General features: G+C 38.1%; 1 protein-coding gene across 6 annotated transcripts in view; it reads left to right on the forward strand.

The window, feature by feature from the left end:
- The window catches only part of PPHLN1 (periphilin 1), a 76,740-nt gene that overhangs the window by 18,716 nt on the left and 40,846 nt on the right, over positions 1 to 17,178 (forward strand). For 4 of the 6 annotated variants that reach the window (XM_048926549.1, XM_048926582.1, XM_048926586.1 and 1 more), the window contains one exon: positions 12,863 to 13,119. In XM_048926549.1, coding sequence (XP_048782506.1) covers positions 12,863 to 13,119 — 257 coding nt within the window. The remainder of the gene's footprint in view (positions 1 to 12,862; positions 13,120 to 17,178) is intronic. The other 2 variants (XM_048926563.1, XM_048926573.1) reach the window with 2 other exon arrangements.

Genomic DNA, 17,178 nt, shown 5'->3' on the forward strand with positions numbered 1-17,178 from the left:
GTGGTTTTCCTTCTAGCTGATGGGGGACTCTTTTGGCAAGTGTAGGTAATAGAGAGATCTGGCTGCTCTACTTCATTTTGAAGAGATGTCATGGAAGCTTCATTTTTACTAATCAAAACATTTTAAAGTTTCTTGTATATGGGAATTGTCAAACTAGCAGAACTTCCCACTAACTGATTTATTTTTCTTCCTGCCTAGCTTGTAAATTTTACAACCTCATGCGTTAACTCTTTGTATGAAACTTAGAAAAGTTCTGTGTCTTGCTTTTAAGTCCTGACGAGAGTTGTAAGAGAAAACTGGCTGAGCTTGTTTTTGAAGAACATAATTACAAATAAGTGATTTCAGTTCAGTTCTGTGTGTGGTATTTCATATGCTTTGATGGTCCCTCAAAATGTTTCAGTTACTTTTAGATATGGTCTCCGTATCTAAAAGTTTTAAAAGATTTAACAAGTATTTTCTGGTATAAAGACAAGTTGTCATAATCTTGTTAAAAAAAAAAAAAAGTTATGCTTAAAAAGCCAGTCTGAATTATTGAATGAAGAACAGCTAGGTAATAAAGTGCCTCTTAAGTATTTAATCAACAGTTATTAAACACCAATTTTAGTAACAAAGGAATTAGAAGTTTATTGCAGTTCTCAACTGCTGTCATGTGTTCATATAGCTCGCTTTTGATCTAAACCAATGTTATATGCAATGTTATATCTTAAGGAATTATGTCTTTTTGTGTGTAAAACTGTTTTCCACTGTGGCTTTTGTATTGTGGCCAATATCCACATTGGCCGAGGAAATTATTATTGTTATTTACATTTTCTTAGTAGTGGTTTTTGCTGTTTACTATGCCTTATAGTAACTATGTTATGTTACATTATATATATATATATATATATATATATATATATATATATATATATATATATATGTATACATATATATATGTATATATGTATGTGTATAAACATGAAAGAATTCAGTAGTTCTGCAAATTGAACCAAATTTTTTAATAACATTGATCTGTTCCTTACAACTAAGTCACTTTTCTGGATGTTTGTTTTTTTTTCTTTTTATCAGTGGTGTTTATATAATGCTAATGAACTGTCAGGAGATTCTCTGTTTACAGTGTGCGGATAGGGCAAGATGCCTAGAGATGAGATTATGAACTTGTATACTGTAAGGTCTTGGCTAACGCATCACTTCAAAGAAACCTTCTGAAAACCAAGCCTGTCTGGTCCGGTTTTATAGCTATCATTATAATCAGGTAGTAGATGGTATGAAGCTAGCAAGTTAATACCCTATTGGGAAATAATGAGGCAAACTCCCATGGATGGGATTTGATTATTCCAGAATGGCTTCCTAACAAATACGTTGAAAAACAGCCAAGTACTGAGAAACAGTGAGGAGGGAAAGAGATGGGAGTCTCCCTCCGAGTCCAGACAACTACTGTCAAGCTGAGCTTCTATCTAAATCATCTGAATGACCAGCCAACAGATTGACTTAATGAATATAGTCACGGGTTTCTCAGGATGAGAGAAGTGTTGTCACAGAGGAGTTGTGCATCATTTCCCTTAAGAAAACAAACCCTTCATCTGTTAGGTTCCAAGGACTTGTTATATTTTGAATATACTAAACATTTCAGGGAATTTAATTTGCAGTGAGAAAGAGTGGGAACACCTGAGGAGCTTTGCCTAGGTGATATTTTTTAAATGAACACAAGTTACCTTTTTTTTTTCCCCTGTTTAAAATAAGCAGTGATGTGTGTTGTTAATTTCAGTACAGGAGAGAAAATGAAAACAAATGTGGTGTTTTTGACAACATAAGTTGTCAAAACCTAATTGTTAATCTTTTTGTTAAGGATTCTCTTGCAGAGAGAAGGTTGATGGTATATGTTTCCACCTGTTGCCGTGGGTATGTTATGATTACACAGGAGGAAAAGTTTGTTAATAGAGCTACTCCATGATCTCATACTATAGGTATTATTTTGAAAAAGGTTGTTATTTTTCATGCTAATATGTTGGTCTTAATGTTAGTCTTGATGTCTGTTCATGATATGCATTTGCATAACCATCTAGCATTCTTTCTCTTGCGTACAAAGCTTCGTAGTTTTAGTTTGAGTGGATAACAACTGCAAGTGAATATTAATGTCATAATGCTCAGCAGTGTTGTGTCAGCCATCTGTCTGAATGTCTTTTTCTCCTGAGATCTAGCTGAAGCAGTTGCACGGTGTTAACTGAAGTTCTGTCTAACAGTATGCTAAACTATTCTTTGAAATAATTTCAGAAGAGATTTGTGCAATTTTACAAGTAGAATGGAAAAGGAAGATATAATGCACTGACTTAACCTTCAAACCAGTTCAGGTTTGATGAGGGAGTAGCTCAGTATATGTTCTACAGTTTTCATTGTAATACATGGATTTTCGTTATAATTTTGTACAGGAATTGTGTTAACGCAGGAGATTGAGGTTGAGATTGGTCATCAATGAACTACCTTCTTCAAACACTGTCTGCAGCTGCTGCTAATTTATCCCTTGTTAAAATGCATCACTGTTAAGAACAGTTTTCTATTTAAAATTTTATCACTGAATCTGTCAGAATACTGTATTATTTTTAGAAAAAAAACAACAATGAATGTATAAACACTGACTTTTACTGCTGCTAACTTAAATCCTGCCAACGAACCTATGCTACTTACCATAAACAAATAATAGTCATAAATGCAGTAAGGAAGCTGATCCTTCTTACTGCAAAAATCAATTTCCAAAGCAGTGTAGACCTATCTAAGTTTGTGCTGCTTCAGTCTTTCCCTCTCTGCTAATAGTTCATGCATTTGTGTTGTTCAGAGAGCTGTCACTTCATGCTGATCCAGCAGAAACAATAATTTTATGCCAGTTTGATTGCCTGACAGAAAATATGAATGCTAGGTTAGTAGAGAATGAGAGTTTGGATTCAAAGAAGGATGGAAAGATGGGGATTGTAGGAGCACCAATTTCAATCAATACAACTTGTCATGGGGCTGCTTTCTGAAGTTAACTGTTAATAAATCACTGAAATGACTGAAGGCATACAGTAGTGGCAGAAGAATTTTTTAATGAGGAGTTTAGCCAAGTAAGATGGCTCATCTCTGTATTAAATATGTTTCAGAAAGTGCTGTTTGTACTATATAGGAAATGGCCTAAAAAAAGGAGATTAGTTGTGTATAGTAACATATGACTATTAATAGTGATAATGTAGTCTGCGGGAAAGGAAAAAGCAAATTTGATAAGAAGGAAGCTGGAGGTCCCTTCCAACCCCTACAATTCTGTGATTCTGTGATTCTGTGAAATCTGCAAAGGGAAATGTCTGCCTTAACTTGGGATTTTCTGGTTTTGAACAAATAGTTGGCAGGAAGGAATGAGATTAGGAAAAAAACCAACAATCATTAGGCACAACAAATTTTTTCTTTACATGCTTATAATGTGTTCTGTCTTGAGCAATCCAAAAGCACTGTTTTGTTTGCAAACTTCTATTTAAATCTGCTGCTCAGGAGTCTATATCGTTACTGCAAAACTTGAACATAAAGAAATAAAAGAAATTGACCTTACTGCTTTAGATCTCACTTTAATTTAAAAACATAGGAGAGACCATTTTTTTAGAGCTTTTTTTTCTGATATAGAGAAAGTGTTGTTTTGTTTTTTTTTTTCTTCCTGATTTATAGATCTCATTTAGGAATTTGCAGAGGAGAAAAAAAAAAAAAAAGCAAACAAAGTAGAATATGGGTATTGTGTGTCAGTGTTGCTGACATAAGGAATTACTGCTTCCGAACCTGTTCCATAGCATGCTCTTTCCTGTTGAAGCTTTGTCAGGAGTGCTGGAGAGTCAACCATAAGAGTTAATCAAATCGATATATTCAAGTACAGTACACTGTCTGTCGTTCTGTCTTATGTATCAGTGAACTCATGGCATCCTGCAGCCACACTGTTGGAAAGTTTTAAGAGCTTTTCTAGTAGATAGTTCATGATTTCTGTGTTCTTGTATTTAAGAATTTTGGAGATGGTATCTGAGGAAAAGAATGACAGCTTACTAAATGTAATTCACTTCTGCCTCTGAAATATAGTGTAGAAACACTTCTTTTCTTTGAGGTGCTTTGTGGGTATACTGGTAGACAGATGTTTGCCTATATTACATTGCTTGCAAGACTGTAAGCAATGATACTGAAGAATATTGGTATGCATTATATGCTTTTTTTTTTAGAAGAATATGATGCTCAAATGTGTCTGTATGTTTGTTTAAAACAAACAAGCAGAATAACAGACCTTCCCCCACAACAAGAGCAAACAGCACTTCCACCTCCACGAACCCACAACTTGTTTAGAAATATGGAAATATGGAATGTGACTGTAAACAACTTTTATTTTACTCTGAAGTCTCACGTCATTTCCCACACTAATTAAGAAGATCTTTAAGGAAACAATAAAATTGTTTTGAAATTTCCGCAGAGCTGCTTCCTTTGTTTCACAGTCTGTTACTGTCCTCAAATACCTTCTCAATACCCCTGTGTTAACTTTCTGTAGTGCTTGGGAATTTTTTTCGTATCCCCCTCCAGCAGCCCCACATCCAAAGTACCACAGGGAAACTTTTCACAGTTCTTTCTTTTCTTCTTGGTGCTTGAGGCAAAATGGTGGGATTTGTGAGAGCCAGGTTAGAAAGGTCTGTCCCGTTAGCACATCCTCCACAAGTGATAATGGTAACCAGTTTCTGTGATCTGGAAAGGTATGTGAAGATGCCGTATCTTACTTTCTGTCTTCCTTCCAATTTTTAACATACGTATTGGGATACGAGATTTGAGTGGTTTCCATTTTGAATTTAAGTCTGTTTAGGAATTGATTCACTTGCTACTACACTGAGAAATGTATTCATTGAGATTATTATCTGAACTGCCTAGCTGTTTGGGGATGATACGCCGCTCGTAATGACGAGAGTGTGAAATCTGGCCCAACACCAGTGTCTGTTAGTAAATATGTTATCAGTTACATTTTGTGCTGATGAAATTGCTGTAACTGTTAATAGACATTTAAAGTTGGTTCTTTGCTTCAGGCAAATATGCATTCTGGAAATGGAGATTTGTGACTTATTTTCTATTACTGAGAAATTTCAGGAAATTATTAAGCTATCATTTTTGAAAACAAGAGAAGCCAAGGTTGCACACACTTAAATGCAGTTATTTTATTTGATTTGCTTCTAATTTGTCTAAAAAAAATTATGTTTTTGCCTTTGTTCTGTGTAAGGTTATATAAATGCATTTGCTTTAAATTCTTTGGAAATTAAGTCTGTGTTTGTATTGACTCTTCTTATTTCTTTCATATTCCTTTGTCCTAATCGGTATGCTTGACAGTAGTTTATTTCTGTCAGATAATAGTCTGAGTTTAAACATACTTCTTTTTGTATGGGCTTATCTTCCCGTAAGTTTAATCAGTTATATCACTGATGGTGATAGAAAATGTTCTTTACTCAGGACAAAGGGGAGTAATGTGATTTTCAGCTTCAGTTGAAGTGCATAGTTTGATTATTTAGATAATGGGCATAGACACTTCTCCCTAATGTTGCTGTAATATTCAAGTTGTCTTACTTTTTCCTTCATCTGTCATGATATCCGTGAGGCCGCACCTCGAGTACTGTGTCCAATTTTGGGCCCCTCACTGCAAGAAAGATATTGAGGCCCTGGAACGTGTTCAAAGGGCAACGAAGCTGGTGAGGGGTCTGGAACACAGGCCATATGAGGAGAGGCTGAAGGAGCTGGGATTGTTCAGCCTGGAGAAGAGGAGGCTCAGGGGAGACCTTATTGCTCTCTATAACTTCCTGAAGGGAGGTTGTAGTGAGCTGGGGGTCGGCCTCTTCTCTCGTGTCATTAGTGATAGGACCAGGGGGAATGGTTTCAAGCTACGCCAGGGGAGATTCAGGCTGGACATGAGGAAGTATTACTTTTCAGAAAGGGTGGTCAGGCACTGGAATGGACTGCCCAGGGAGGTGGTGGAATCACCGACCCTGGGGGTGTTCAAGGATCGCTTGGACGTCGTGTTGAGGGACGTGGTTTAGTAGGAGCTATTGGGAATAGGTGAACGGTTGGACTGGGTGATCTTTTAGGTCTTTTCCAACCTTAGTGATTCTGTGATTCTATGATTCTAAAAATGAGTTTACTAAATTTTATATTGACTAAGTTGCACAAGTGCCACCATTGTGGAGTTTCAATGTTTACATCCATATGCTGCATAAAAATTGTGAAGCACTTCTGTAGTTTTAAATTTTTGGTATGCGTGTTGTATGTCTAGCTGTCCCTTTCATTGAGGCTTCCTGTTTTCTTCTGCATTTTTGTACAAAAGGCTGTTAACAAAATTACAATGACTAGACCAAATTATGCTAATTTCATTTAAAGTGAATACACATAGAATTTGCAAAGACCGCAGTTATTTTCTTGGGCCTAAAACATTTGAAACCAGTTGTCAGAAAACATTTCAGATTTTCAAATGAAGTTTGTTGAAGATGCAATTATGTATATCTGCAATGGTGTAATTTATTGTTTAATGCTGGGATAAATCATCATAAAGATCTTTGGACAAAACCAAGGTATTATAAGTCTCTCTGAAGCAGAGCTGAAGTAAAGGGTTTGCTCCACAAATGTGTGCTGCATACTTTGAAAGAAAGGGAATGTGTTCTGGGGGAGAGGAGGGTCTCTGAAATCTTCTACCGGCTAAATTTGCTTGGAGAACGTTAGAGGTGTTCTTAACTCCTCATGTTTGCTTTTCAGATGGTAGACATGAGCCAAATTGTGAGAAATTTAGAGGTTTGGGATGTAGTGTAGTATATTCATTAAATGTTTTCCATGTCAGGTGAATTGCGTTGGTGGCTCTCGTAGCCCCGCGTTCTCCTCACAGGGAAGGCAGAATGTTCCTTGTTTCTTTCTCTGTCCCTTTCCTCACAGTGTATTTTGAAACAGAAAAAGTGTGTAGTTTAGCACGTTTTAAGTCTTGTCTGCTTCATCTCTTTGCACAGAAATCCCATATCTTAAGAGATGTGTATCATTTCCTCCATTTATTTATAAAATTATGTGAGGTTTTGTGTTTTTTTTTTTTTTTTTTTTTTTTTAGGCCTATAAATGGAACATCTAACTCTTTTGACAATAGCAATAATCTTTGTTGATGAGATGAGATGGCCCACGTTGACTTTTTATCTGACTTCTAAGTGATAGACCACATTGGCCCCTGTGTGACTGAAAGATTGAGTTTCTGCCCCACAGCAATGCACTGTTGAGATTCCAGTCTTTTCTAGAGCGGTGTCACAAGTGTTAGATGTCCTCTGTGGCTGGGCTACGTTGCAGATTGATTAATACTTGAGCTGGCTGGGAAAGAGGAGCCTAGAAAATCTTTGTGGTAGCCTAGCAAAGTTGGTGAAGTGAAAGGCTCCTCTGCATTGTGTTCCCTTGGTCTCCTGGTACACAGACAGGCGCATCTTTACCAGGGCGGGAAGCTGGATCTGACAATTAACGGAAATAACTGCCAGAGCCACGCTCTTCCCTCAGCTGCTCCAGGTGAATGGGTGCGTATGGCTGCTTGTCTGTAACACTTCAGCAGCTCTTCCAAGGGGATCTGCTTCAGTGAGAATTAAACGGTCACGGTTTGTAGGTGTTAAAAATGTTAATAGTTTTGACTGTGGTACTAAGAGAGTGCGACTAAGTCGCGACTTAGTCACGCTGAGAGTGCCTCCTTAGACTGAATGAATACAAGTCTATGGGGCCGGATGGCTGCATCCCAGGGTCCTGAAGGAGCTGGCCGAGGTGGTTGCCGAGCCGCTCTCCATCATATTTGAGAAGTCGTGGCTGTCAGGTGAGGTCCCGGACGACTGGAGGAAGGGTCACGTCACTCCCATATACAAGAAGGGGAGCAGGGAGGACCCGGGGAACTACAGGCCGGTGAGTCTCACCTCCGTGCCTGGGAAGATCATGGAACAGATCCTCCTGGACAACATGCTCGGTCACATAAAGAATGAGCATGTGATCCGAGACAGCCAGCACGGCTTCACCAAAGGAAGGTCATGCCAAACTAATCTTGTGGCCTTCTATGATGGAGTGACGGCATTGGTGGACGAAGGGAAGGCGACCGATGTCATTTACCTGGACCTGAGCAAGGCCTTTGACATGGTCCCCCACCACATCCTCATCTCCAAATTGGAGGGAAGTGGATTTGATGGGTGGACGACCCGATGGATAAGCAATTGGTTGAAAGGCCGCAGACAGAGGGTGGTGGTCAATGGCTCTATGTCCAGGTGGAGGCCGGTAACAAGCGGTGTCCCCCAAGGGTCTGTCTTGGGACCGGTGCTCTTTAACATCTTTATTAATGACATCGATGAGGGAATTGAGTGCACCCTCAGCAAGTTTGCTGACGACACCAAGCTGAGTGGTGCGGTTGATATGGTGGAAGGAAGGGATGCCATTCAGAGGGACCTCAACAGGCTGGAGGCTGGGCTCGGGTGAACCTGATGAGGTTCAACACGGCAAAGTGTAGGGTTTTGCATTTGGGCCGGAAGAACCCCAGGCACCCGTACAGGCTGGGAGGAGTGGTCCTTGAGAGCAGCTCGGCAGAGAAGGACCTGGGGGTCCTGATGGACGAGAGACTGAATATGAGCCAGCAGTGCGCTCTGGCAGCTCGAAAGGCAAATGGGATCCTGGGCTCCATCAGGAGAGGGGTGGCCAGCATGGACAGGGAGGTGATTGTCCCTCTCTACTCGGCTCTTGTGAGGCCCCACCTGGAGTACTGTGTCCAGGTGTGGAGCCCTCAGTACAAGAAAGACATTGAGATGCGCGACTAAGATGATCAGGGGGCTGGAGCACCTCCCCTATGAGGACAGGCTGAGGGAGTTGGGCTTGTTCAGCCTGGAGAAGAGAAGGCTGCGGGGTGACCTCATTGCAGCCTATCAGTACCTGAAGGGAACCTACACCCAGGAGGGGAGTAAACTCTTCAAAAGGGCTGACAACAACAGGACTAGGGGAAATGGTTTTAAGTTGAAGGAGGGAAGATTTAGGTTGGATGTTAGGGGGAAGTTCTTTACTAGGAGAGTGGTTAGGCCCTGGAACGGGCTGCCCAGGGAGGTTGTGGATGCCCCGTCCTTGGACGTGTTTAAGGCCAGGTTGGACGGGGTCCTGGGCAACCTGATCTGAATGTGTATGTTTGGTGGCCCTGCCAGGCAGGGGGGTTGGAACTACATGATCCTTGGGGTCCCTTCCAACCCGGGTGATTCTGTGATTCTGTGATTCTGTGATCTGTGATACTGCTGAGAGAACTTACCATGCTTTCAGGGCGAGGTATGAGATGTCAGTGTGAGGTATAGAGATAAGAGGAATCCTGTATAACAGGGATGAGTCCTGTATTTATTAAAGAGAACAGTTCTGTTTTGAAGTTGGAAGTGAGCAAAAATTTTTAATTTCTGTTAAATATCGTCCCTTCTCAATAAACCTTGTGAGTATGTGTTGGAATCCGAAGCATGTTCTCAGCTGCTTTGCTGAATTGGGGCCTTCATTACCAAATTGCAGGTGTATGTTAGTTTAAGTATTTAAGAAAAAAACCCTAAAACAATGCTTATTTTGTTCTGATCAGTGTGGTTTGTTACGTTAATGGTAAACATCACAAATGCTGTGCTGCTGCTATGCTGTCCAAAACAGGTTTAATATTGTTAATAGCTTGCGTGCTCAGGTATGAGATTGTGTCCAGTAAAGAATTAACATAGGAATGATAACATGAAAATATAAATAAACACAAAATCTGTTTGTCTGTTTTTTTTGTGCATGATATTACTGTAGAACGAGGTTTTAAAACATTTTCCCTTTTAAAAGTATGCTTCAATGATATTTTGTAAATTCTGATGTGGATGTTAGAGTGTTTATGTATGCAAAAGCAAGGGCTCTGTAAACGTTTCCATAATAAACTTGCATATATACTAGAACTTAATGTCTTGCTCATAAAAAATGTGCTTTGGGCATAAAAGTGGCGTACCAGTCTGCCAGAAAGCTCGTGCTTTTAAAAATGAACAAAATCAAAGACTTTCTGTATGTTACAGAAATGTTCAAATGCAAAAAATGACATCTAAAATCTCAGAATTTACCTAATAGGCTTTTTCTCATATAGTTCATTTAAACATTGAGAAAAACATTTTAGTTGTGTTGGCCAGCTGTTGACAGAAGGCAGCATTTTGTAATGTTGTGCACCTAACTGAATTACATCTGTTTGAGATTAATTCCTCTTTGTCTTGCGCTGCACCTCTAAGAGCTGAAATGGTTTCTTGCAGTCTGTGTGTATTTAAAATCATTGAAAATGATGATTTAGTCAATAAAGTACCAATTTTTTTCCAGTTCAGAGATAGATTATTAGAAGGACGTTAGAAAGTGTGCTGTACATAAACAGTTCTGATAAGTGCATATATATACATATATATATTTATTTATTCATTAGAGAACATATTGATCAAATGTTTATGGAGACTTGCTGGTATAGACTTGTCAGTGCTGAGCTAATGTTTTCAATATTCCTGAAGTCTGAACTAATAATGTATTTTTTCCTCTTTCTCCAGTTTAGATCTATTGCTGCTTGAACTGTTCTTACATTCAATGCAGATGAAGCTGCGCTTCCTATTTTCAACTGAATCTCACAGAACTGAGAACTCTTCTGAATTTAATTTCTTTCTTCTAAATTTAAGACAAATGTCTTTGTGTTTCTTCATTAACTGTGTTATTTCAGTTATTTCCTATTGGGAATTCTCCAGTTACTCTATGCATTTCCTAGAGAGTGGTGTCCAGAGGTGGGCACATTGCTCTTAGGCCTTTGAGGAGAGCAGGAAGATTACGCTTTTGTATATTCTGAGGTGTTTTATTTGCTGGTGTAAATATTTATGCTGTGGTTACTCTATAGGTATAGCTAAGCAGTATACAGTACATATACAGACTATATAGTACATATACATACTGTATATGTATGCTGTATGCATTGTTAGAGGACTATTAGAACACAATTTACTAATTCTTTGGTTCTTTTGATGGCCAAATTCGAAGGAAGAATGTATCCCAATAAACAGAAGAAAAGAAAGTTCAGAAAGGAAATGAAAATTGCTTTTTAGCACACCTGTTAGATAGAAATCTTTGTAACATTTTCTTGTTTTGGTATATGGTTTTGGCATATAGACCTGTTAAATATTCTAAGATAAGATACCTGTGAAAGGTCTGTAATATATTAATGATGAAATAATTATTTGTCTGTAACACCTCCCTTTGCTTCACTGGTGTTTTACTGAAAAACAGTGTGGCTAACAGCTATTGATCTGCTCATGCTTCAGTAACTGTCTGTATTTGTCTAGGCTAGGTGAAGGCATCCTTTCCCCTTTTCTGCCCCCACCCCCCAAATCATTTTTCTGTTGTAGAATAACTTCAGTGTTGCACATGAGATTTGTCTTACAATGCAGAGGCACTCATGTAGATGTACTTTCCATGCAAAAAGTAAATCAGCACTGTATAAAACATGTTTGTGTAAGTGGCCCTAAGGGCTTGCATTATTACTTCAGTGCTACCTGTGTTGTTTCAGTAGTCCAAAACAGCTTTGGCACACTGAAGTCCTTTGTTAGCCACCACAAATATGTGTCTGTTACACACTGTAGGAATTGTACACTAGAGGGCTTTTTTCCTTTTCTTCACCAGCATAAAATTAGCTATAACTGCACTGTGCTAAATGAGACCACCAGGTCTTTACTTGTCTTTGTGAGACATTCTCCTATTTAAAATAGTGGACTACAATTAGAAATGGGAGAGAAAAGCATTGAGAAAGGTGCATTCTGGCTTCCTCTGTATTATACGAAGCCTTTATTGTCATTTAGCAATACTGTGATTGTCAGAGGAGCTGAGAGGTACTTGTTTCTCTTCACTAGATGCCTTCTGACTGAAGCAAATGTCACAGCTCTAGATTCAGTAAATGTTTGCTTGCATGTTTAAATTCAAGATTCAGTAAAGGAAGTTCAATTTGATATTTTTTTATTACATGTATATTATATATATTTTTTTACATAAATATATATTTATTTACATAAATAACACATAAACATAATGAGCAGGTAACTAGTATGTTTTGGTTACGATCTGGGGCAAAAATAGATACATTCAATAAGAATTTTTTATGCTTACTTCATTATAGATTCAGATCATATCAGTTTCATGTTATGCTGAATGTGCTGGTGGTATTTTACAGAAGCATTAGGTGTAAATATTTTGCATTGAATGGGCAGAATTTTAGTAGGAATAAATATAAATATAAATATTTTTCATCCAGGGTTTGGCTCTGAGTGAGTACGTAAGCATGAGGTGAGATGTTCTACATTTTTCTTTGTCCTTGCTGGATATAAATCTGAAATGGATCTGAAATCTCTCAATAATATTTCCCAGAGTAAGGTCTGTGAAAGATAGTCCCATAAAAATAAGGGTAAGATAAATGAAAATACATTGAAATAGTGTGAGCAATATTTGGGAATGCATTTCACCTGTTGTGCTAATAGGACTTTGTTTCCAGGTAAGCTAGAGTGGAATGAATCTGAAGAAAATAAAATGTGAGTCTCAATTTCTCCAGTGTCTCTTTCTCTTCTATTTTAGATGAATTAGAAAGTAAGAGAATGGAAGTTAGCTTCTAGCTATGAAGTAATTGAATGAAATCTTTCCCCAACTGTTTCTGCTTGCTCTGTATTCATTGCAACCTACTGTATTTATCAGACATAAAATATTGCCCCTGTATTACCTGGGTAATACAGTTTACCAGGTAAACAGTAGAAGGGTAACAAAATAATTTTTACTTTTTTTGTTGTCTTCAAAGGAAGGTCAGAGATGGCTTCAGGAGAAAAAGCTTCCATCCCTCTCATTATATGAGAGAGCGATCCCCTCATAAGAGAGACTCTCCTTTCTTCAGGGAATCACCGGTGAGCCGAAGGGATTCTCCGCACAGCAGATCTGGCTCTAGCGTGAGCAGCAGAAGCTACTCTCCTGAAAGAAGCAAAGCCTATCCTTTCCACCAGTCCCAGCATAGCAGAAGTATGTCATCTTTACATAAAAGAAATATTTCTTCTCAGCAAGGTAATGCTGGATTAATGAGAACTGGTTAGAGAGATGAAACTGCGACTCCTTATAAGACCTCTATCTCTACATATTCTCTTTTACAATGAGAAAACTAGACAGGTTACGTGTTGTCTGCTCTTTGGCTGTTGCACTGTACACTTCGCTCCCCTGTGTATTTCACATGGGAGACAGTAGGTGTTTTTTTGATGGCAGCTCTAGGCTGATGACAGTGCTCTGCTGCAGATTTTTCCCAGTATTTATTTTCCTTTTAGCATCAAATGCTTCTGTTGCTTGCTTAGCCCTTCACTGGATTCCTTTAGAAGAAATTTGGCAGTCATAACAGATGAAGGCTTTTATTCCTGCAACCAGAGAAAAAGGGGGATTAAAACATTTGGGGAAATTAAGGTGCATGCTGTTACTTGTTTATTTCTCTGAAAACGTTCTTTCAACTGTGTTATTAGGGCTTTGATGCTGGTTGTTGGGCTTTTTTTTTTTGTCAGCAATTTCATCTCAATGCCAGATTCTCTCAAATCTCAGTTGAGAATAAACAGTATATGTCCTGATTTTTAAAAGCTCAGCTTTTGAAAGCTTCATGAATAATGTAATGATTTATCTGTTTAAACATGAAAACCTGAAATATTTTAAAATAATTTGTAAAAAGAAGCAAATGCTTTTTTTTAGTGTGCTACAACCTCAACTACTGCTATTTGTTTAGCTTATGTAAATCAATCACAGTTGAGGTTCCGTTTTGCAGATGTTTTCCAGGGGGCTGTACAAACCTACTGTCCATTTTGGCAGTATTTTTTAAAATTAATTGGATTTTTTATTTCATCAATATGTGGCACACTAGACTGATGTAGCACCACTTGCCAAAAATGTTCTTGTGGAGTTCAGTTTACATTGTTTAAATAGTGAGGAATTATTTTAGTCAGTAGTAGAATACAAATTGCCTTTCTAACTGGTAAATATAGGTATTTAAACATTGAGGAGCAATACTCAGTGAATACAGATTCTTGTGAGTAGAGGAGAGGAAGGGAAGAATATGGTAATTATACTTGCAGGAGAGTTGTAGATGTGTAGATCACAGTCTGTAGGAACAGGAAAAAAAAGTTTGTGAAAACAATATAAAGCTTTGGAATGTCTATGGGATTTTGAGCTGACTTCTATCACATTTGTAATGTATTGGCAAAATTACACAAACAGTAGTGAGGGTGGTGAATTTGAAGCAGACATCTTCAGAAACTAGAATAGACACCAGTCAGGAGACATGGTTATATTTAGGTCTGTGGCTTTGGAGATTTATTTTCAATTCCATGGTTAAACACCTTTCTCCCATTTTTTTTTTAAATCAGTTTGAAGAGACCAGATGGCTTTTACACTGGACTGTTTGTTAATAAACTGCTTGTTCCTCCCAAAATAGTACTTTTGAACTGTTCTATGGATGACTGAATTAAACTGGTCCATTTGTGAGGCATAAATGGCTTAAATAAAACTTTGAGAAAACTGTTTGAATATTATTTGTCTTAGGTAAAATCATGTATTACATATTTAAAAGGAACATAAAATGGGGCCTGTTGTGCGTGTCAGCAGTGAGTTTTAGTCTGAAGTTCAATGGTTTTTTTTTCCAACGTGTTATGTATCCTTTTAAATTTTGTAATGCTGCTTACAATCATGCTGTCTGAATCAGTTTGGCCTGAGGTCTTCCTTGCAGGAAGAATATCCCATGCCATCCAGCTCTTCAAAAACTGGGCCAAATGCAAGATTCTAGCAACCAAAACTAGGGAAAGAGGGAAGCTTAGAACAAAGGGACAGAAAGGGCGCATGGCAAGGCATATAGTGAAGCTGTGCGAGCATGTAGGGAGTAGGATGGTATTCCTTGGCCAGGCCAGTCCACTCAGGGATCTGTAGAGCAGTGTGCCAAGGAAATGCAAGAATGCAAGTAGCATATTCAGTTTTGTAGTTACATTAGATAATTGTACAGTTAGGATTTGTGGGTTCTGAATAGGTACACGTTCAGAATGATGGGCCTCTTACCAAGATCTTCAAATTCAGTTTCTCCCTTCTTAATTATGAATAATTTACTGCCACCCTCAGATAATTCAATCTGTTCAACCACAAACTTACAATCTACTTGTACAATCAATGAACATTAAGATGTTATAATTTCAAAATAAACAAGAGAGTTAGGCAAAGCAGATTATGATAACAAAAAGACGATAGAAAACTTATCCATATCCTGGGCTCGCTTACAAAACTCCATCACAGCAGATCTCCAGAAGAGACTCTTCCCACTGGTAGCCAGCTCTTCAATAGGTCTAGGAGAGGTGCAGCCAGGCTCCACCCCTTCCAGCAGCACAGGTGAATTGCCTTCAGCTGTGCTCCTCTGGCTGACTCATGGCTCGCCTCAGATGATCAATCAGAGGCCGTGACTCAGCAGTTCCCACACACTACTCAACTCAGGTAATCTTTAAGGACTCCATTGTGATTAAGGAGGTTTGTAGAAGGCAGAGTTAAAATACTTAGTGTTTTTTTTTTTTTAAAAGGTGGTGGCTTGTCATGAGGCTGAAGAGCAGGTATCAAAGGAGCAAAACTTCTGTTACTTGGTGATGTCAGAGAGACACTGGAGTGTGGCAGATTGAAGATGTTAATTTTATCTTCATTTTTTAGATTTGTCACACGTGTTGCATTTATAGGAGCTTTTTTTCATGGCTTTTGCTTTCATTGTTCTTTTCATAATTTAACGTTTCATGATTAAAAGTAATTTGTAGTTCATCTTCTGCTTGTATAGCTGCTTGTTTTGTTTTTACGCGTTTTCCATGTAGCGATGTTTTAAAATCAAGGAATCAAGTGAGGTTTAAAACGTTTATTTTGTCAAAGTAATTTCTCCAGCTATTTTCAGTAATGTTTTAGAAAGAGCTATCAGTAGCTGTGAAGATTTTTGCATTAGTAGGTCTTCATCATTGTACTTGTAACTCATTTGTCTCTGAGAGACAGTTGTTTGATCTTTGCTTTGTGTTAACTCTCCACACTACATACTTGGTATGAAAATGTGGCAAACAATAGAAGACCAGCTTCTCAAACCTTTCCTAAACATTTCCTATTGTGAAAAGTATGCGCTTTGCATAGAATTTTCTTTCTGCTTTTATAGGTAGTTGCATTTGAAAATACACAGCACTTAAGTAGTCTTATTTTATAGCATTGTGTAAAAGTAGCGTGGCTGTTAGGATTGAGATTTTGCATTAAGCTTGGTCTCATTAATTTAAAACCATGTTGGTTTTCCAAAAAATTATCCTGAAATAATTCGTATCCAGATTTCTGTAAGTGCTTGGTAGACTTGTTTTTAATTCATCCCTTTCTTAAGTGAGCTGATACAAGCTTAATTGAAGCCCAGATAAGTCTGCTTTATTTTCCTTTTGTGAATAGTCAAGTAATTTCCAGTGAACGTGAATAGTTTGGTAAATGTAGGCTTACTGACAACCAGTGTGTTTTTCATAATTACTTTTTGCAGATCGCTTAGATGCAATTCATAGACCACAGATTGAGGGCTAGCAATGTGCACTGCAACTGGTTCTGCTGCTGCAGGCTCCAGGAGCCAGTCTTTGGCAAGGCTGTGCATGGACTGTGATTAGCCAGTGAATTTGAATTATTGTTTGGCTGATTTGAATGCTTACAAGAAAATCCCTGATAATACAAAGAGAATCTAACCTGTGGTTCGTGGAATGTAAGACTTTCCCCCTGCAAAACTTTCCAACATACTGCAACCTGCTGAACTAGTTCCTACACTGTCTGTTTTTTTGGAGTGTTTAATTGATGGCTAATAGAAATAAAGGAATTTTTAATTTCACCTGTTAATGTTAAGTTTATAACAGGAACATTAGAGAGTAAAACCACATCATCTCAACAAGTCATATTGACATGCTCTTCAGTTAAATACTGAGCAGTGGAGTTTTCCTAAATATGCCATGTATAATAACTATCTCTCTTTGTAAAGAGAAAGGAATGTTACTAAGATTTATCAGATAGTGGAGGCTGTAGATTTCATGAGCTGAGCAAATTTCATTACAGTTTTCCTGCAAA

This window comes from Lagopus muta, chromosome 1, assembly GCF_023343835.1.
Source record: "Lagopus muta isolate bLagMut1 chromosome 1, bLagMut1 primary, whole genome shotgun sequence".
Taxonomy (NCBI): domain Eukaryota; kingdom Metazoa; phylum Chordata; class Aves; order Galliformes; family Phasianidae; genus Lagopus; species Lagopus muta.